This window comes from Cydia strobilella, chromosome 10 (assembly GCF_947568885.1).
Source record: "Cydia strobilella chromosome 10, ilCydStro3.1, whole genome shotgun sequence".
Lineage (NCBI taxonomy): Eukaryota > Metazoa > Arthropoda > Insecta > Lepidoptera > Tortricidae > Cydia > Cydia strobilella.
In genome coordinates, this window is record NC_086050.1 from 11,423,008 (window position 1) to 11,443,552 (window position 20,545).

Genomic DNA, 20,545 nt, shown 5'->3' on the forward strand with positions numbered 1-20,545 from the left:
GTAAGGTCCAGACTCCTCGTCTGCACGTCGGTGCAGACTGACAGACCTTAACCACCTGGCTTTTGTATTTTTGTGTACGTGGACCTTAATAGTGATACAGTCAGAAATTTGCTTAAAACGGTGAAATATGTTTATTATGTTGTAGTTGTAGTTTTCGACGAGAAAATACAATTGTCACTGATAAGAAATTAAATTATAATACACAATTACATAGTGAAACCGGCAAGACAATGTCCTTGCGTTTCTTTTTTTCATACGCGTTACCAATTAAATTGTCAATCTAATCAGATTGTGCGTAAAATTGCCTCGTCTAGACACTCACTAATCTGTTTTGTGTTACCTATGGTATGGTAATGCATCGACAGCTACAGTGTGGAGTCACTACAAACGTCACATTTTAAAGGCTCACTCCACACTCGTGTGCGAAACGCGGCACGAAGCCGCGATTCGCACACGAGTGTGGAGGAGCTAAAGAAATTTGGCATTAGCTAACCAAGTCGGGGCAAAGTTAGCTTGGTTTGACTGTGTAAAATTTTCAGAAACAGCATCGTTTGATTTATGTGGAAGATCCTCATTTTTTAGTTACGTACCAATATATTGTTTAGCATTTTTTTAGCACATTCCAAAATTATTTAGTATAATTCTGGCATAATTTAGACATAAGACTAGCGTTTTTTTCAAATTACGAGTTGGCAACACTGCTACTCATGTCTAGTTTGAAGTTAATCTGTGGCCAAACCGGACCGGAAGCCGAGAGCGAACTTAAAAAATGCAATTCGATTCGCGGGGAAGTTTTTATTATTAAAATTAAATTAAATTGATCGCGATAAGTGAAAATACACACGGTTGGGTGTCATTAACTAACACATTATTTTTCATAGGAATGTGATACAGTACAAAGTAAACGTGTGAGAATTAAGTACTTGAACCAACTATCGATTTTGTGTACGTCAGACTTTCCACCAAAAATCAGATAAACACGATGTTTACTAAAGCAGCGAATTCGAAAGTCAAGTTCCAAGACCAACAACTGGATGATTACATCTTAGAGGTATAGTTTATCGACGCCTTTCATATAATATTGCATAGCAGAAATATGCGTAATCCAGTAAAAAAATCGTACCTATTTATTTCAGAATTCTGTACTGAAAAGCAAACTGCAAAGTAAAATCGATGCACTTTCAATATTGGGTAAAGAGTTGGACAAGTGCAGTATGGAGAGGGATAAATACAAGGTGTTGGTAGAGCAGTTGAAGTGCGTACGAAGCACGCCGCTACAGCAGAGCAGCATGTGCGGGCTCACCCCTACATACACGATCAGTGGCGGCGACCTACTCGCCAACACGCGACATCTCAATGACATGCTCAAACTAGAGGTATGGATTTTGTTAGAAATAGATTGAAATGTGTACTTAGTACTGTAAGTACTTGTTATCATTTAATTAATAAAACCATTGAGACTTCATGAGTAATTAAAATATTCAAAATATGAGTTATAGCTTGTGCTCCAAAAAACATTATAGTTGAGTCAAACACTTGGTACACACAAAGCAAGTAAAAAAGAGACAGGAATGACAGGATGCAGCCTGCTGCAGATAGGCGTGACAGAGAGCACACTACGTATTCGTGTGCAGCAAATGTTTTACTCAACTATAGTGATGTTGACACCACAATCAAACCGATAATTTATTTACTATATTGAAATATTCAATTTCAGGTGGAAACCCTCAGAAGTAAACTGGAAGAAGCCTCAGGGGATATAGTTGCATTGAGAAAACAACTGCAAAAGACAGACTCCACTGAGAAGATAGGTAATAGAAAACAGTCTACTGCTTTATCTTACACACCAGATGATTATGAACAATTAGTCCAAGATCTGGAAAAAATTCAGAAAAAGGTAAATATTCTTTATAACAAGACAAACATGATCCCATAAGAGTTCTGTGAACAGATTTTGTATGGAACACAAAAAATCACTTCTCTGTTAAAAGCAGGCAAAGTTGATTTTTTATCATAATTTTCATTACGTCTTTATAATCCTATGTCTTAGCATTTGTACTTAACCCCTCAAGTCCCCAGTATCAAAGCCCCAGGGGTTTTTGAATTTTCATAGATTTTGTATGAAATTGCATGTGCGATATTGCATCTGGTGGGCTCCAGAGGTTAAATAAGTTTAATTTTAATCTTCTGAAATATTTGATATGAAAGCTACATTTAGGGTGGTATTCCACCTGACCAATATTTGATCAAATGTGCATTGCGTCTCATTCTCTCACTAAGTAGAATGAGAGACGCAAATACAAATTTGATACCCTTAGCTAAATAATTCTGACAAAATGTACACTTTATGTTGATTATTATTATCATACCCTTCCTATCTATAACAGATAACATTGTCATTGTAATATTAGCTTTTAAATTATTTCATGTACTTAAATATTTTGATTCATATTTTTTTCTAACAAGAATCACAATGTCTGTCTAAAACAGTATCAACAAATCCACCTTGACTATCGGGCCACTTTAGACGAAAAAGAAGAACTGGTCGCTGACAGAGACTACTACAAAAACAAAGTGCAAAGATTGAACCATCAAATCAGCTTCATTCTGGCTAACAGAGTCAAGTCCCAACAAGACAACACTGCACCAAAACCAGTGGTGGATTTAGATGCCCTGGTGATGGAAAACAAATACCTCCACGAGAGAATAACCCAGCTGCAAGTTGAAAAGGAAATTATTAAAAGGACACTAACAAAATACAAGGTGAAAATACTTTTTGGGTTTACGGGAAAATCTATTTCTGTATCTGCCATAGAGGCTTGAATATGCAAGGGCGATAGAGATGGATAACGAAAGGGTACATTCAGGGGCGTAGCTAGAGGAAATGGCGCCCGGGGCAGGCACCAAATTTGCGCCCCCCCAAACGTAGCCTGTAGACCCCCGTTCGACGCGGCGGTAACAATCAATGTTTTTGAAAATAATTCTATATTTTTCGCCCGTTTTGGCGCCCCCCCTTGGACGGCGCCCGGGGCACGTGCTCCCCCCCCAGCGCCCCCCTAGTTACGCCACTGGGTACATTTACAAGCATGCAATGACAACTATAGTTGGTCAAACCAAATCGTCAGTAAAAAAGAACAAAAAAACTATACTCATCCTTTTCTTTCGGGTGCTAGTACTAGTGTAAGACAAAGATGAGTATGATTCTCTCTGTCTATGTTTGAAATGAGACTGTCCTTTGACAAACTACATCAACTAGTAGAGTCCATGTCTGTACTGTCTAAAATAAAATAACCAACACCTTGTAATACCATGGTTACAATAAATGATTATGATAAGGACACTTGGAATAAGATATAGGTATTCGCACATTAGAATAGAACACTACATTATTAGAATAGTTATTTTAAATTAGGTTAGTTTTTGTACTTTTTTGGGGCAATAAAACATTTTTTATATCATTAAGCTTGGCAAGGGTAATAAGCATGCAGTGCAAAGTCAAAAAACATTATGCTTGCTCTTCCAATTGACATTTTGGTAAAATCATGAAATCTCAGCCTTATACAAACTATTTTAAAGTTGACATTTCAAAATTAGATTTGTATTGTATAAGTGTAATTAGTTGCAAACTTGTTTGATCTACAGGAAGTACCTAATATTGGATTTAATGTTATCATTTGTTTGCAGGCATTGCTTGAAAACAGAAATAAAAGCAATTCATTTAGCTTATCAAAAGGATTTGCGGATGTTATGACTCAGAAACAAGGTATGGTATACTTAATTTTATTGTTAACATTTAGCATCCCTGCTTAATACAAAATTTAAATTCACTAAATAGTTCGTGTGCACCTTTGTATACGTTCACGGTCATTTGCTCAAAAAGTTTGTGATTTACAGATGGTTTTCATACCTACATTTGAGTTTCTACTTTATCATTATAATTATTAAGTCTATAATATATCAGCAGAAACATTTATTGGCCGGTAAATTTTTATTCTCGACTTTATATTGATTGTGATATGGTCGAAAATGAGATGTATAAAAACCGGCCAAGTGCGAGTCGGACTCGCGCACGAAGGGTTCCGTACAATTACGCAAAAAACGGCAAAAAAATCATTTAGAATTTGTTGTTATAGCGGCATCAGAAATACATCATCTGTGAAAATTTCAACTGTCTAGCTATCACGGTTCATCAGATACAGCATGGTGACAGACAGACGGACAGCGGAGTCTTACTAATAGGGTCCCGTTTGTACCCTTTGGGTACGGAACCCTAAAAACCGGCCAAGTGCGAGTCGGACTCGCGCACGAAGGGTTCCGTTTCCATACCATTACGCAAAAAACGGCAAAAAAATCACGTTTGTTGTATGGGAGCCCCACTTAAATATTTATTTTATTCTGTTTTTAGTATTTGTGAAAATTTCAACTGTCTATAGCTATCACGGTTCATGAGATACAGCATGGTGACAGACAGACGGACAGCAGAGTCTTATTAATAGGGTCCCGTTTTTACCCTTTGGGTACGGAACTCTAAAAACCATTTTTTAATCAATAAGGTCAGGTGGGGTAAGACAAACACTGGGGCAAGCGGTGGGCAAGAGTAACACTTGTAGGAAATCCTCATACTGTTGCTCTTGCCCCGAGTAAAATAAACTTTGCTTATCTTACCCCACATGGCCACACATACATTGTTTATTGTTGCGATTGATAATTTTAAATATAACGTATTTTCTTCAGTTCGAGAATACTTGGAAGTGAACTCAAGAACTGGCCTTAAAAGAACTTCCGCGGCAGAACTAAAGTCAATTTGTTTAGGCCTTTTTGAGGCTCTAAATGATAAGTCCATTGCTCTACAGCATCAAAGGAAGACTAATCAGTGAGTTAAAAATAATTAAAATATTTATTGATAGTTATTTTATTTTGGTTATTCAGTTAATGTATTGCGCAACAACCGTGCTAAGCGTTTGCAGGACCTAAGCTTTATAAAGTGTTTTTTACGGCTCTTAGTACCTAGCCCGTATTTGTCTTTCCATATGTAGTCTGCGTGCGACTGCCGAAACCGCCCAAGTGCGAGTCGCACGTTTGTTGTATGCTGGGAGCCCCATTTAAATATTTATTTTATACTGTTTTTAGTATTTGTTGTTATAGCGGCAACAGAAATACATCATCTGTGAAAATTTTAACTGTCTAGCTATCACGGTTGATGAGATACAGCCTGGTGCCAGACGGACAGACAGCGGAGTCTTAGTAATAGGGTCCCGTTTTTACCCTTTGGGTACGGAACCCTAAAAATGGAATATCCTGACAAAATTCCGGAGATCACCCTAAAAATCCTGGCATTTCAACTAGGTAGCAAACTGCAAGCTACAAGATACTCTCACATAATTTGTAGCGTAAAAAATCCGCTTGTTCGGGTGCCACTGTAGTGTATAGGTAGTGTAAAAATGTGTCATAATGATCATAAATTTTCCATTTCGCAGGATACTAGCAAATCGTATCACAGAACTGGAAAAGACATTAGAAAATTGGTGCGATGGACAGAAATACATACCCATATTTCCATCGCAGATGTTACTTGACGAATTCTGCGCAGATGCTGACAACGCATCCATAAAATCTCAGGACTGTAAAGAAAAATATAATGACGATGACACTGGAACTGGAGATGTGGAAAATAAAATGTCAAACAGTGACAATGATGTTAAAAGTACTGATACCTCTTCCGATGACGCAGGGAGCAACTACGATTTTGATGACGATGGTGAAGATAGAAAGTTGACTTCCAAAACTGTTTTGCCAATAGAATTAGAGGAGCTAGTTAAAGAAGCGTTGGCTGAAATTAAAGCTTCTAGTAATAATATTGCAGAAATTCCAACTCTTTCATAAAACCCAGATCGAACTATGCATAACTAAGATACACAAGGAAAACATTTAACGGTTTAAACGAAATGGTGATAATAAAATGGTTATGGCACACTTAGAATACTTAGATACCTAGTATACTATACAAGATAAAAAAAAATCTAGTCAAATTATACGAGCCTTTATGATATCTACGCCAAAGATCTGAATATAGTTTTATTTTTGTTATTTTTAAAATTTTATGGTTAATATCGTTAACATTCCTTATCTGTATAAGTATTTAGTCGAATTTAATTCGTAGTAGGTATAGGAACTGTTTTTTTTGTTTCATTATTTTACTGTAATAAATATATTCAAATGGGTTCACTCTTTGTTTTAATAAAACACTTGTTAGGTAAAATAATTTATTATGTATAATCATAATCATTATTAGTACAACCTATAAAATAATGTAATAATATACACTTGGATAAGGTAACGTTTCAGTAATACGGACTTAGTGCATCCGCTAGCTAGCGCGGTTGCACGGAGCGGGTTAACGGAAAAAATTGTATGAGCGACGCTAATTGGCGGATGGCGGAGACGCGTGCGACGCATTTTACCTACAACCTACAATGGCACCCGCGTGCGTGCGCCCGCTCCGTGCACCCGCCCACGCTAGCGGGCGCCCTTATTACCATGATACATAAAAATACTTATAGCAAATAGGGTTGTAGGATCAACATCTTTAAATATGCTTGTCGAAAATGTTATTAATGAAAAATAATGTGTAAATACTTAGTGACGCATACAATATTTCGTCCTAGTGAAATATTCTGCTTTAGCATACATTCAGTCTTAATAATAATTTAAACAACAAATTATTAATTTACTCATAATATTAATCATATAGCATTCATATAGGTACTGAATAACAAATTTGTGGTTATTCCGACAGTAATATATTCTCATAATTAAACCCCAATTACGATCTTACTACATTAGGTATTAATATTAACCCGTTGGACGCCCCTCATACTTAAAAGATGCGTCGAAACTGTTAATAAGGGTTCAACATTCGAAAAAAAATATCGGGACATTTCATACTCTTTTAAGTATAATTGCTTAAGATAATTATAAAAATAGTTCCTTTACAATACATTTGTTAAGTATATAATAAACTCTGGATATTTAAACAAGATTACACTTTGGTTTAATCTCTTTATATCGCTTCGATTTATGAAATGGGAGTTGTCAGGATAGAAATAACAATGGATTTGGTTATAAGTGCCTACTTATTTTCCCAAAGCCCCGATTATTACTCCAGATAAAATTGTGTGCTTATCCTAGCTCCTTTTTCGCATGAAAAACGGTACATACACATAAAGTAAAATAGTGAGGATATAAGGTTCACACTTCACCAGATGTTTAGCTGGTTACAGAAATTATTAGACTCAACCGGCTCAATAATTAATAAAGTAATATTCATTAGGTATGAGTTACAATATAATAGTAATAATTTCGCCTAGGTGGCTGTTTTATATAGACATCCCGGATATTTAAAAACGCTATCTGAACTATAATAAATTTAAATGAGTTTCTTCAAGCACTATAGGTGCCTTTAGAAAGCCTTAAGGCGCATTCACAAAATCCTGACGCATATTAAGGCTTCATCATACCGCAGCGGGACGCGAGCGCGGCGTTATCTGCACGTTCGCGCATCACGCTATTAATCCCCTCGCACGGGTTCGCTGAACTTTCGCACTCCTCAAACTCGCACTCGCACTGCCTGTTGGTTGGCAGTCCTCAACTGTGCATTTCTTCAGTAACTTCCAGCCTCGCACAGCACAGCTAAAACTGTGTAATGAACCTTCAAGAAAAGAGCGTATTCCCATCTTAAAGGCCGGCAACGCACTCACAACCCCTCTGGTGTTGCGGGTGTCCATGGGCGGCGGTAATCGCTTACCACCAGGTGATCCGTCTGCTCGTTTACCTCCTATATATTTAAAAAAAACCGCTACGCCGCGTCGGCCCCGCTGCAGTGAAACGAAGAATATATTGTAACTGTTACCTTTCTTGTTGTGTATTACCTATAATAAGATAGTGGGTATAGGTGTTGTACAGTTTCACTGTACGTGTATAGCGGTGTAGTGCACTAGCGCCGCGGCAGTGTGTCGGTGCAGCTGCGCGGCGTCGCTGGAGTGTCGCGCGTGCGCGGCCGCCGAGGGCAGCAGGCGCGCGAGCAGCGCGCGGTGCGAGCGCTCGCTGTAGCGCGAGTAGAACTCCAACCCCTCTTGCAGTTTCAGGATGAGGCTGTCGTAGTTCTTGCGGACCACCTCTAGGATCTGTGAAATTATATTCAAATTGCTTGAATACAAAGATAGATATAACTCCGTAATAGATAGATACAGTCTAAGGAAAAAACGTGCCTCGAAAATCAAGAAAATTTGATTCTCGTTCAGAGGGCGCTACTAGTTTTGGCCTACAGTCGTATAGATGGCGTTGACGGTTTCGTTTGTTATTTAACAATTTTAACGCATATCAGTGAAAGAACATGGGTCAAAATCATAAAAATAATTAATGCAAATAAAAAAAATCATTTATCTATATTTAAATACATTCTATCGTATTTTTATAAATCTTCATTTTTAGTTTTAAAGTGTGTCGACAGATGGCAGTGAATTTACTGGGGTTACAAAATTTACTATGACAGTACCGCTCTAGTATAAGTTACTCTATGCTTGAATATAACCTTTAAGAAAATAAAAAGGGAAATTTTCCACAACGGCCTTCATTTTCTGGTCTTCACCAGCAGTTTTATTTCACCAAATGATAGTTTCTGTGAGAAAATGCACGAGATAGTATAATAAACAGCAAGGTTTGACAAAAAACTGAATTCACAAAACAGTAAAACAAGCATTTTCATGTCATCAAATCGTGCTTTCCAAAAGCAAATGAACCAATTTACTATAAAAAAACACCCAAATCAGATCAGAGGTGTGACCATAATAATTATGCAAGGGATTCCCACGATTTTGCTACGATTCCATCATCAGATCGCTTTCAAACAAAAAAAAACAAATAGGACCAGCCGTTTTCGAGAAATCAGGCATACAGTTAAATACAGTGTGGAAAGATAAGTCGGGCCCTCAAGGGAAACTACCTTAAATCCTTAAGCTGGCTCATTTTACTTAAAGGAGACATTCCTTTTTTTTTTAAAGAAATAAAACTGCATTCAAAGATTTTCTAAAACTCGCTTGCCTCGCCCGGGACTCGAACCAACTAAAATTAAAAAAAAAACACTCCCTATTTTATTATACTAATCGATAGTATTATTATTCAGGATAAAATTTCTCTAACAAACATTTGGTTACTGTTCACTTTCAACAAGTAAAAGACACGTAACAGTTCTCTTATTTCTCCAACATTTAAAGATATGAAGTACACGCTTGCTAATTTTAATGAATTTCAACGGCGGCGGCCGGCACGAGGGGGCTCATTTCGAACAATTTATCAGTTAAATAATTTAAGTGAAAAAAAAATATAGTAAAATAAAGTTAATGTTAGATTTAAAGATCATTTTTATTTTTAAGACCAAATGTTTGTTAGAGAAATTTTATCCTGAATAAGAATACTATCGATTAGTATAATAAAATAGGGAGTGTTTGTTTTTTTTTAATTTTAGTTGGTTCGAGTCCCGGGCGAAGCGAGTTTAAAAAAATCTTTGAATGCAGTTTTGTTTCTTTTTAAAAATAAACGAATGTCTCCTTTAAGTAAAATAAGCCAGCTTAAGGATTTAAGGTAGTTTCCCTCCAGGGCCCGACTTATCTTTCCACACTGTATATAGGTACATAAAAAAAAAAACAAAGATTCCCAGATTTAAAAACCTCTTTGCAGTCTGTTAAAACCCCAGATGATAAAAATATCCACTTAACTCTTACATCGGTTCAACTCCTAAAAATGTTGGAATGATTTACCTGGTCCTCTGTGGGTGTTGACAAGCTCTGCGAGTTGAGCCAGGACTCGATCTTGGGCGAGAAGTGTTGTATGATGGCGCGGACGTTCACTAGACAGTTGGCCAGCCGTAGAGCTTCCGCCTTGAACTCGCCGTCGCCGGTCGAGTAGCGAAGTGCTGGAATACCAAAACCGGTTACACCTAGGTGTGTAGAACACTAGTGGTGCTGGTGTTTCACTTTCAAACTAAAAAGAAAACCGGCCAAGTGCGAGTCGGACTCGCCCACCGAGGGTTCCGTACTTTTTAGTATTTGTTGTTATAGCGGCAACAGAAATACATCATCTGTGAAAATGTCAACTGTCTAGCTATCACGGTTCATGAGATACAGCCTGGTGACAGACAGACGGACATCGGAGTCTTAGTAATTGGGTCCCGCTTTTACCCTTTGGGTACGGAACCCTAAAAAAAGCAGCGCGGTGCGGAGGCCGCAACATTATTAACATTCGCATTTAGACAGAAATGGAAATATAGATCTATATCTAAAATTGCCTAATTTTGGCTTAATAGTTCCAGGCGTTTTAGATTTTCAGATATCGCGACGGTGAAAGGCAGAGAGGTAACTTTTATGTCAGCGCAGTGGTAGTTAGGAAACCGGCCGTTTACAAAACTCAATTTATGATTGTTAAATGCTAATGCATAGACCAATGGCGACTTACCCATGTAAAATAGATTGTCGAAAACTTGGTGCATCCTAATAAGCTCGTAGTACAGTTGATCGTAGGAAGCTGGCGTTGGCAGGAATGTGTCACCGAATGTGATGAATAGGTTGAAGATGTTCACCACCTGCAATAAATATCTCAGCATATAGAAACCGGATAGGTATCGCAAGTGGAGGGTTGTAATAAAAAAATGTTTGTGAGGGTTTTAATAAAAAAAATGTTTTTCATGCGCAATTGCGAGTAAATGAATATTTTTAAACTAAAGACGTCAACTGAGACGTGCGGCTACCGCCCAATATCAACATTCGTGCATTAGGTACGACAAGGTTCACGATAGGCGTTCAAAGGATTAAAAGTTATACCTATATAAACATTGGTTATTTTTGACGTAAAGTATGAATGTCAATTCTGGTACACTTACTTGTTGTGCCATGATGAAGATATTGTGTCTCCTGAGCAATGTGCTCTCATTGGTCACTAGGAACTTCAAGAGCGCTATTAGGGCCGCCCATAGAGGCCTCCAATCTCTCGCTAAGCGGACTCGACATCGCTTCTGGTAGCTAAGGAGCCGCAGTAACACACCGACGCAGAGCTCGTAGAGTTCGCCGGGGAACTTCTTTAAAAGGTGGCACATCATGAATTCTACAAGGAGATCTGGAAAATTGATTTTGAGCTTTAATGATAATAAAATTGGGTACTTGACTTAAAAAAATCGAAAGCACGAAAAAAGTGCATTGTGAGATTTGTCAGTTAGGTTTGATTGTTAGTGTTAATTGAATTTAAATATTTGAAACAATAATTAATTAGTTACCTATCAACGTAGAAGCTAGTGGTTGGGACGGTGCCTCCTCTGGAACTATTTTCCTATGACGCATAGGCAGTCTATATAATTGTACCTGAAAAATATGTTCCATTACAAACCGTAGGTACTTCTAAAAATCGATAATGAATGTAGAGCGATAAAGGAGGACGTGACAAAGACCGAAATAAATTATTAGTGATCATTGGACCAGAACTAAATCCACAACGTAGGTTTCGTCCAGAGTGCACAAATAGAAAAAGAAAGAAAGTAACTAATGTAACCTTATAATCAGACTTGTTTAAGCCTACTTTGGTTCTTACCTTAAAAGTAAGATTCTGGTCGTGCATGATGGAGTTGGCGAACTGCTCCTCGACGATGCAAGTGAGCGTGATGAAGCACAGACTGCATTTGTTGACGCTGCTCTCAGTCTTCGTGTCCGCCATCACTATTGAACTGTGCACAAATGAAAAAAATTAAAACAATAGATAATAATGGCGTCAGCAGAAAAGTTACCTCTGACTCCCACCGTGACTAATATCGACACGTGATTTTATAGAAAATGTATAAATAATCAATAAGAGAAGTTTTTGAAGTTGAATCGCTGAAAATATGGTTCAAACTTTCCTCAGTGTACGAAGAATTGTCCGATACAATAATGACTATGACTATTCTTCAAATATTGACATGTGTAAGTATGACCGATAATTAATTCTATTATTTTATATTACCTTGTTTCAAACATCTTCGAATTATTCTCAAATTAAGTATAAATTATATAATGAATATAATAAGGTTATCGACAATCAAATGACTATTTACTTACCAATATTGGAAGAAAGTGACGAGCAGGTTTGTTGGCTGTTCGTTGTCTAGGGCTTGGATTTGTGCTGGATTGGGCGGACTCTGCAACAAACATTTAAGAAGTAGAAAAAATAAAGGCGAAACACCATAGGAAAAGTTTCGAACCCGCTGGTTATATTTTTCGACAGAAGTGACCGCTAAATATTGCCTATTGATTTTCCCGCGCGGACTTACGCAGCGTACTACGTAGGCGAACAACATGCGGCGCGGGGTGAATCAACCCTTTGATACCTATAGAAGTGTCCTACGTGCGCGATCTCGTTGCGATCGCGAACGCCGTGGGCCCGCCGCGCCGTGCCGCTTCGCTTCGCGTTCGCGAGTTGTTCGCTTACGTAAGACGCTGCGTTACATGTAGATAGGTGTATATCTACTAGTCCCGCACCTTTACCTACGTTTTAAAGGAAGACAATCTAAATAAATATCAATTTAATTAAAAAAAAAAACTCCTATTCCTTCATTTATTTCTAAAATAATTTCATTGTAGTCAATCCTAGCGTTGTTTCGCCGGCGCGAATGGTCAACGACAGTTCTTTATGCTGAGGCCACACTAACCGGAAACGCCGGGAAACGCGTTTGTTCGACGTTTTTCATACGGCCACACTGGGATTATCGCGATATGTGGGATTAGTGTGGCCCCGGCATTACAAACGCATGTAGTTCTTTCCCACCTGTTGCGGGGGCAAAGTGGCGGGAGGTGAGGGCGGCGCGGAGGCGGCGGCGGACGAGTGCGCGAGCGTCGTCATGAAGTTGCGGTTGAGGTGCGCCGCTTCGTAGAGGGCGAGCAGCATGCCCTCTTCGCCGCCGCTGTTGTAAATAATGCACAAGTTATTCATATAATGAGAAAATCATAACAAATTGACTTATCCCGTAATAAGTCTTCCAACTAGGGAACTTAGTCATTTTTTAGGGTTCCGTACTTCAAAAGGAAAAAACGGAACCCTTATAGGATCACTCGTGCGCCTGTCTGTCTGTCTGACTGTCTGTCCGTCTGTCACAGCCTATTTTCTCCGAAACTACTGGACCAATTAAGTTGAAATTTGGTATACATATACCACATTACATTTGGTATACATGTGACCCAAAAACGGACATGTAACGCAAACAAATGAATTTTAAACATCGGATCCACTTGTAAATGAGAAAATTTAAAAATGATTTTTTTCTAACTATATTGTGTTATATATCAAATGAAAGAGCTCATTGTGAGAATCTCAAATATATATATATATATTAATTTTAGGACAAACAGTTTAGAACTTATTCAAGAAAATAGGCAAAAAATGACCACCCCCCCCCCTTTATCTCCGAAACTACTGGGTCAAAAATTTTGAAAAAAATTAGCAAAATAGATATTTATCTATAGATTACAGGAAAACCTATTAGAAATCGCAGTCAAGCGTGAGTCGGATTTAATTACTTAGTTTTTGATCCGACCCCTACGGGTTTTTTAAAGACATTTCACTCCGTTTCACATACAAAATACATTGTTTAAATTGTGTAATATACGGAACCCTTGGAACGCGAGTCCGACTCACACTTGGCCGGTTTTCTTTAGTGTATGATATCTATTTCAGTTTATACTCAATGAGTCTTGTTAACGCTTAGCATAAAAAATATATGTAAGTTTCGAAATTTTAAACCAGGATCATGGGCTACGCAGCTGGGCTTATTTTACGTTCTTGAATGGTGACCGCGAATGCGTACCGATCTGAGGTCTAATATGACGCTTTCAAGCGCGGAAAGTAGCTAGCCAAATGAAGTAATGTTTTTTCATGTAAATGAATTGAAAACTTCTTAGAGCTATAAGAATGTTCCTTTATGGAACCGATTAAAACTATAAGTCCCTATACGCGATATAATCCGTTTTCATAGTTTTATTTCATGAGTAACTATCGCGGTAACCGAAGACAATATTATAAGTCCCTGTTTCTTTGTCAATTCACGACTGGCTGAGTGTCATCGCTGATGAGGGATATCCCACCATACTAGTGAGCGAAGAAAGCCACCCGCCGCCTGTATTGCCTTGCAAGCCGACCACTTTACTATACCTGTTCCTCTGTCCCCTCACAACCGGCTGAGTGTCATCGCTGGTGAGGAATATCCCACCCACCATACTGGTAAGGGATGAAAGCCACCCGCCCCCTGTATTGCCCTGCATGCCGCCGAACACCGACATTACGAAATCATTCAGTGCTGCCGTTATAACTTGGCCGTAACTGCAACAAAATATACTTATGCTTAGCTACACCATTCTTACACGTGGCCTTACTCTATGAGGTAAAATATATGCTTAGTTACACCACAGTCTTACACGTGGCCTTACTCTATGAGGTAAAATATATGCTTAGCTACACCACAGTCTTACACGTGGCCTTACTCTGGGAGGTAAAATATATGCTTAGCTACACCACAGTCTTACACGTGGCCTTACTCTATGAGGTAAAATATATGCTTAGTTACACCACAGTCTTACACGTGGCCTTACTCTGGGAGGTAAAATATATGCTTAGCTACACCACAGTCTTACACGTGGCCTTACTCTTTGAGGTAAAATTACCTACGTAAGTCATACTGTACATCTTTTACTAGACAGATAAGAGAGATTTATTATTCAAAAATTAAACATACAATTTATACAGTTTAATGCAAAACTGTTTTCACTAATAAGGTGATGGTACACCACTCTTTAAGGTTTTCGCAATTTCAGCGTTTATCTTGCATTGATGACTAATTGTTAAACAGGCTGTACTAAACAAGTATAGTTCTGGGTTAAAAAGTCGAGGTAAAGTAAGTACTAAGGACCAGTAAGAGTGAATCCCGCTATTGATTTTATTTCACTGAATTGAGCCGCGACATAATATACTCGTAGGTACATCTGCGGTATACTTACCCATTTAGTGCCAGTTCATCATCAAGTATTGACAGCTTGACTACATAGGGATTAGTGGACTCCTGTTTTTTGTAGCTCACCAAAAACATGAGTAGCATTACCACATCGTATCCTGTAATAAAAGTAGACATTTGAACTGAACAAGAACAAAAACAAAGAAGCGTATGATGGCGTATGCACATATCCAGAGAGGAGGGCCTACCGCTTACATCGAAAGACGATAACTACCTCTTTTTCGCTCGAATATAGAAAGGTAGATTACGATTTTCAGTTTTTCAATGTTGGCGGTAGGCCTTCAGGCCTTATTAAGCGGGTCTACACAGAATGAGCCGCACCCCGAAAAATTCTCCTACTGCATTGTGGCCGTGCGTGCGTTTGCCTCGGGCGAGGCAGGTCTACAAAAATCGCGCAATTCCTCGCGCGGCGGCTTCTTCAGTGTGGACCACCCTGATAAAGCAGACTACATACACATTTTTATAAAAATCGGTTTACGAGTTTTTTATCTGTGAAAAGCTGACAGACTGACAGCTGAGATTCATTTCGCATTTTTAAAATTAGTCCTAAAGTAAAAAGTTAAAGAAGAGTAAAAGTTAAGTTGAATGAACAAATGAAATAAGTAGTCACCGTGTTGTTGCCTCTCAGTAGAAGTACACAGTAACTGGATCAGAGGCTCAAATAATGAGTTTGTCATCACATACTCCACCAGAGGGTTGTCATCTATGTTGTCTATGCCTGTCGCGATTATTAGCAGCAGCTTTAAAACCATAGACTTCAGACTTTCTGGGACATCCCCTAAAATAGAATCAATTAAAATGTTATTATTTATTAATAGTAATTTCAGAATTACATACATAAGCTCTGGTGTTTTTACTGACAGCATAATTTATATGGAATACTCCGATGTTGACTATGATACTCATATTAGTGGTAAATAATACATATGGAATACTCTGTTTGTACTAATATATTCTCAATGCATAAACACAACTATAAATTTCACAATGTTGCGGCTTCCTTGCTTAAAAAGGACTCAAAATCTATTTGGGGGGGTAATTACCCTGCCAGGTGAGATCTAGCCAGGGAAATGGATAATAAAAATACTAAAGAACTAAGAACACTAGGTTCTTATCTTAACTTAATTGGAGTAGTAAGAACCTGATTGCAGTAGTGCAGTGAATTACTTTTTGAAAGGTGCCTTACATTTTGGGAATGGCACAACTCTACTTACAGGGTATGTCACTGATAAATGTGATAACAAGTATTGATTATTTTATATATATTAAGTCTATGAAGTAGTACACCTACACAGTTTGAGTATTACAGCTATTAAGGTTTTTTTTATTGCTTCATATCAGATGAAATATACTTAATGGTATTCATAATTAATTTCATAAACCTATGGATTTTATTTTTAATCATAGTACACCTGAATTCCTTATTTAACATATAATAAAGAGAAATAAGTGAGTCTGAGAATTCCCTTTTAAACACAGTAAACTTCCAGTAAATAATCATACTTTTATTTTTGTCATAAAATTTCAATACTCTTACAGAATAGAATAGAATAGAATTTTATTGGTATTAATCATACACTGTCAGTTACATAACAATAATTACTTACAAAATGATAATAAATTAAGATTCACATGTCAATATTTTTAAAATGCACATAACTATAAATTAATAATGTCAACAGTTCGATAATTCAAATTCATCAAGAAAATAATAACAATAAGATATAATTCTAATTACAAAACAAAATTACACAATTTATTTAATCTAATCTATGTACTTGGTCACATGTCACATGAATTCTCCAGGAACTCATTTACCGAGTAGTAGGCCATGTTACTACAATAAATTACTCCATTTGTATTAGAATTGTAAGATTAAATAACGAAATACTTTATGTAAGATTACTATTATTACTCGTAATAACAAGTGAGGTTTACAAAAAGGATACTTAGAAATGGTACAATTATTCTTATTTTTGTTTTATCACAATTTGTCTTTATCATATCAATTAGTCAGTCTTCTTGACCCGGATATTGGTTTTTCTGTATATTAAATTGTAATAAATGGTAATTTACCTGACAGTGTTGAACTACAATGTTCCAGGAGTTTTTGCATCTTGGCATCTGCATTTTCTGATCCAATCAAAATAGTTTTCACATTGTTTGGCTCTGCGCCCAGCCGCTGATACACTGTCATCAAAAGGGCACTTAGTGTCTGAAGTGCATACACTAACCTGAAGATGAGAAAAAGATGATTTATAACAATATGCGTGCCTTCATTATAAATGATTGGGATTGAAATGAAACCTGAGAATTTCAAACATAATAAAGATGCTGGTGGCACCCTAGTTTGGGTGGTTTTTTTATAATATGTTTATATGTATATACACGGTGTTTTATGATCCACTGAAAACCTAAAAACAGTTTGTTCAGAATCGATGGGAGAATCGATCGCGCTATGTTTTATAGGGGGTAAATTTTTTTTTTTTTTTACATGCCCATTCTGCAGGTTTGTAATGCAACAATATCAATAACTAGCATTAGACACATTATTTGTCAATGAGCAACATTGTTAATTAGCCATTGGTAAACCTTATCTCGTTGCAGTAAGGTATGCATATGGTCTGTTAACAGTGTTTTCTATGGTAACTAGCAATTGTTTGATGTCACTAAAACGACGAAGCATCTTGTGTAGAATTATCAGTTGAATAGAATTGTTAAAAAAACTAAACAACTAATATTTTTTTAAATATTTATCAGATTAAAGAATAAATACTCAAGACGAGTTCAAAATTTAAAAAAAACTCTTGGGGTGTCTCAGGTTTTCAGTGGCTCAAGTAACACCGTGTATAACTTATAATATGTTTATATAACTTCTTGTATTTTACTTTTATATTCATCCATATTATAAAAACCTAGCCTAAGATGAAAGATAAATAAAGAGAATAAGATGTTCATTCAATCTATATATATAAACGTAAAAGTCCCGACTAACTGACTGACTCACTTAAATCAACGCCCAGCCCAAAACGTTGGACCTAGAGAGCTGAATTTTTCACAATAGATAGCTTTTATGACGTTAGTATCCACTAAGAAGGGGTTTTTCAAAATTCATCCCCTAAGGTGATGAAAAAGGGGTTGAAAGTTTGTATGGAGATCATAAATTGAGAGTGCGGGACTTGAAACTTTGTATAAAGGCATATTATTAAAATACTAGAAAAGTGATTTCAGCGTTTTTAAAAATGCATCCCCTAAAATGGTTAAAAAGGGGTTGAAAGTTTGTCGTGGTCCTAATTTTATTTTAAGCTAGGTACTTGAAACTTCATAGAAAGATATATAATTAAAAGAGAAAAAAACTTATTTCAGCATTATTGATAATTCATCCCCCAAGGTGGTAAAAATGGGGTTGAAAGTTTGTATGGAGATCAAATATTATTTGAGTGCGGGACTTGAATCTTTGTATAAAGGCATATTATTAGAATACAAGAAAAGTAATTTAAGCGTTTTTAAATATTCATCCCCTAAAAGGGTTAAAAAGGGATTGAAAGTGAATCTATTACAAATGCATTGAAACTTCTTAGAAAGGCATTGTATAGGATTCCAAAAAAGTTATTTCAATGTTCTTAAAAATTCAACCCCTAAAGGGGTTAAAAAGAGGATGTAAGTTTATATGTGGTACAAATTTTCTTTTAAGCTAGGAACTTGACACCGTTGTTGAAAAGTTTGTATTAATAGTTTCGGGAGCGAATATTTTTTTTAAATAGTGGACTTGTAAATCTTCTAAGAGGGTCGAGAGGGATTATATCGGGACCAATTTTTTTCAGTTAGGGTCTTGAAACTTCGTAGTTTGTGAAAGACAAATTTCATGTGTTGTATAATTATTAACAAATGATTAACCGTCCCTACTGATATATTTTGCTGCATAATGTTCTATATTATGCTCATGTAGATTGTAGAATATATAACCACCAACATAAAAATCCACACGTACGAAGTCGCGGGCAACAGCTAGTAAGTTTATAAAATTAATAAATAATATCGTAAATAATGCTTATAAACTGATTGAGGAGGAAAGGGGCTTAGAATCTGTCTGCACCAGGGTGCCCTAAGACACTTATCTGTGTATGATTAGGATCTTGACCAAATTTTAAGCATGTTTTTCAAAAACGTTTTTTTTTTACTCTACTCAGCACGAGGTTTGAACCTTGATATTTGCCCAACACACACATATGAGGGTCATTCTCTGAGAATATGTCTGCAGTTGTGTCTAATTTCCACAACTATTTAAAAAAAATTTATGGGTCTGGGTAACGGAATTAGACTGCAGACATATTTTTGAGAATGACCCATGAAAGGTTAATAAAACACAAAAGCTTTGAAATTAAGACTGGACTATCTAAAATCAACAATCCATATGGGCCCAGTGCTGCCTCATTGGGGGCCCTAGACCTGCATTACCTTTCAATCCAACCTCGAATTTAGGTGTGCTTATTATAATTAAAGAGACAGTCAGGTACTGCCCTGAAGTTTCTGTTTAACATTTCATACCTGTTGGCTCCCTAGGTGCCTAATGCCTCTATATTTATGGCCTTTTTCAAAATGACATCATAGCTTCCCCTGGGAGGCAGCAGCTCCCGAAAGACTAATGTTTTAGTATTATTTGCTCATAAAATGTGTAGGTTTTGTTTACCTTATATGGTGCTCTTGACCCAGCATTTCAATACACTGAGCCACAAGCAGGTTCATGTTGTCCTTCATATTGAGCAGCTGCTCCACCGACAGTTTGTTTATCTCGGCTTCCAGCTGCGGAATTTTCGGCTTCAAAAGGAAGAATTCATCCCAAAAAGTTGGATTATCGCTCGTCAGGTCTTCTCCTCTGAAGAACGATTCGTATATCTGTACTACCTTCTCTTTCAAGTGCCTTTTAGAGCCTGAACCGCTACGTTTTCTCATAGCCATAGCCATTGTACAGCTTGTACTTGATAAGTTGACAAGTATGAGTTTTAAATAATTTTGTACCTTCAAGTTACTTGATGATTTTAAAATACTATTTACAATGTTTTTGTTCTTAAAATACTTATGCTTTGTTTACATAAGCTTTAAGCTACAATTTAATGAACATTTATACAAATTTACATATTTGCGGCATAAAACGGTGCCTAGAGAAAATATTTTGAAGGGACACCGACGTCCGACATATGTGATTGTGACATTTGTGACATGGCATGACATTGACAGTTGCCAACTGTATTTTCACATGATTTTTCAGTATTCCAAATCATAATGGGAGTATCCAATAAGAATTTAACACATTTAATATCAAACTTGCAGAAGAATAATTTTACACATTTCATTTATATTACAATAAACCTTAAATGGCCCAGTGTAGGCAGTCCAAGGGACGCATTTATGCGTTAGAGGAGCAAGTGATATTGCTATATTATTATTCACAACGACGGGACTTAA

The 20,545-nt window shown here is 36.9% G+C and overlaps 2 protein-coding genes across 3 annotated transcripts; one reads left to right on the forward strand and one right to left on the reverse strand.

The window, feature by feature from the left end:
* The first annotated feature begins 748 nt into the window (after nt 1-748).
* Nucleotides 749-5,988, forward strand: LOC134744992 (coiled-coil domain-containing protein 149). The gene is made up of 7 exons (XM_063678949.1): nt 749-1,051; nt 1,137-1,376; nt 1,718-1,897; nt 2,491-2,763; nt 3,685-3,763; nt 4,735-4,873; nt 5,478-5,988. Exons 1-7 carry the CDS (start codon nt 983-985, stop codon nt 5,881-5,883), a joined length of 1,386 nt encoding a protein of 461 aa, XP_063535019.1. The 5' UTR covers nt 749-982; the 3' UTR covers nt 5,884-5,988.
* Nucleotides 5,989-7,630: 1,642 nt separating this feature from the next.
* LOC134744993 (armadillo-like helical domain-containing protein 3) lies at nt 7,631-20,265 on the reverse strand. 2 transcript variants are annotated; one of them, XM_063678950.1, is made up of 13 exons: nt 19,770-20,264; nt 17,156-17,313; nt 15,690-15,857; nt 15,066-15,177; nt 14,224-14,391; nt 12,844-12,979; nt 12,138-12,217; nt 11,635-11,767; nt 11,324-11,408; nt 10,934-11,166; nt 10,510-10,636; nt 9,816-9,970; nt 7,631-8,183 (listed from the first exon to the last, which is right to left on the reverse strand). In XM_063678950.1, the coding sequence occupies exons 1-13, from the start codon at nt 20,042-20,044 to the stop codon at nt 7,965-7,967; spliced, it is 2,049 nt and encodes a 682-aa protein (XP_063535020.1). In that variant the 5' UTR covers nt 20,045-20,264; the 3' UTR covers nt 7,631-7,964. The 2 variants fall into 2 exon arrangements, with proteins under 2 accessions (XP_063535020.1, XP_063535021.1); XM_063678951.1 differs by lacking the exon at nt 14,224-14,391 and having other exon boundaries at nt 19,770-20,265.
* Between the last annotated feature and the right edge of the window lie 280 nt (nt 20,266-20,545).

Excerpts from the sequence above, each read along its gene's own strand:
- LOC134744993 (XM_063678950.1), bottom strand. The coding sequence starts at position 20,044 with ATGGCTATGGCTATGAGAAAACGTAGCGGTTCAGGCTCTAAAAGGCAC. Across the intron at positions 12,218-12,843 it reads CCACTTTGCCCCCGCAACAG|AGTCCGCCCAATCCAGCACA; the intron begins GTGGGAAAGAAC and ends TGTTTGTTGCAG. Across the intron at positions 9,971-10,509 it reads CGACAATCTATTTTACATGG|CACTTCGCTACTCGACCGGC; the intron begins GTAAGTCGCCAT and ends TTGGTATTCCAG.
- LOC134744992 (XM_063678949.1), top strand. The coding sequence starts at position 983 with ATGTTTACTAAAGCAGCGAATTCGAAAGTCAAGTTCCAAGACCAACAA. Across the intron at positions 1,377-1,717 it reads ATGACATGCTCAAACTAGAG|GTGGAAACCCTCAGAAGTAA; the intron begins GTATGGATTTTG and ends ATTCAATTTCAG. Across the intron at positions 1,898-2,490 it reads TGGAAAAAATTCAGAAAAAG|TATCAACAAATCCACCTTGA; the intron begins GTAAATATTCTT and ends TGTCTAAAACAG.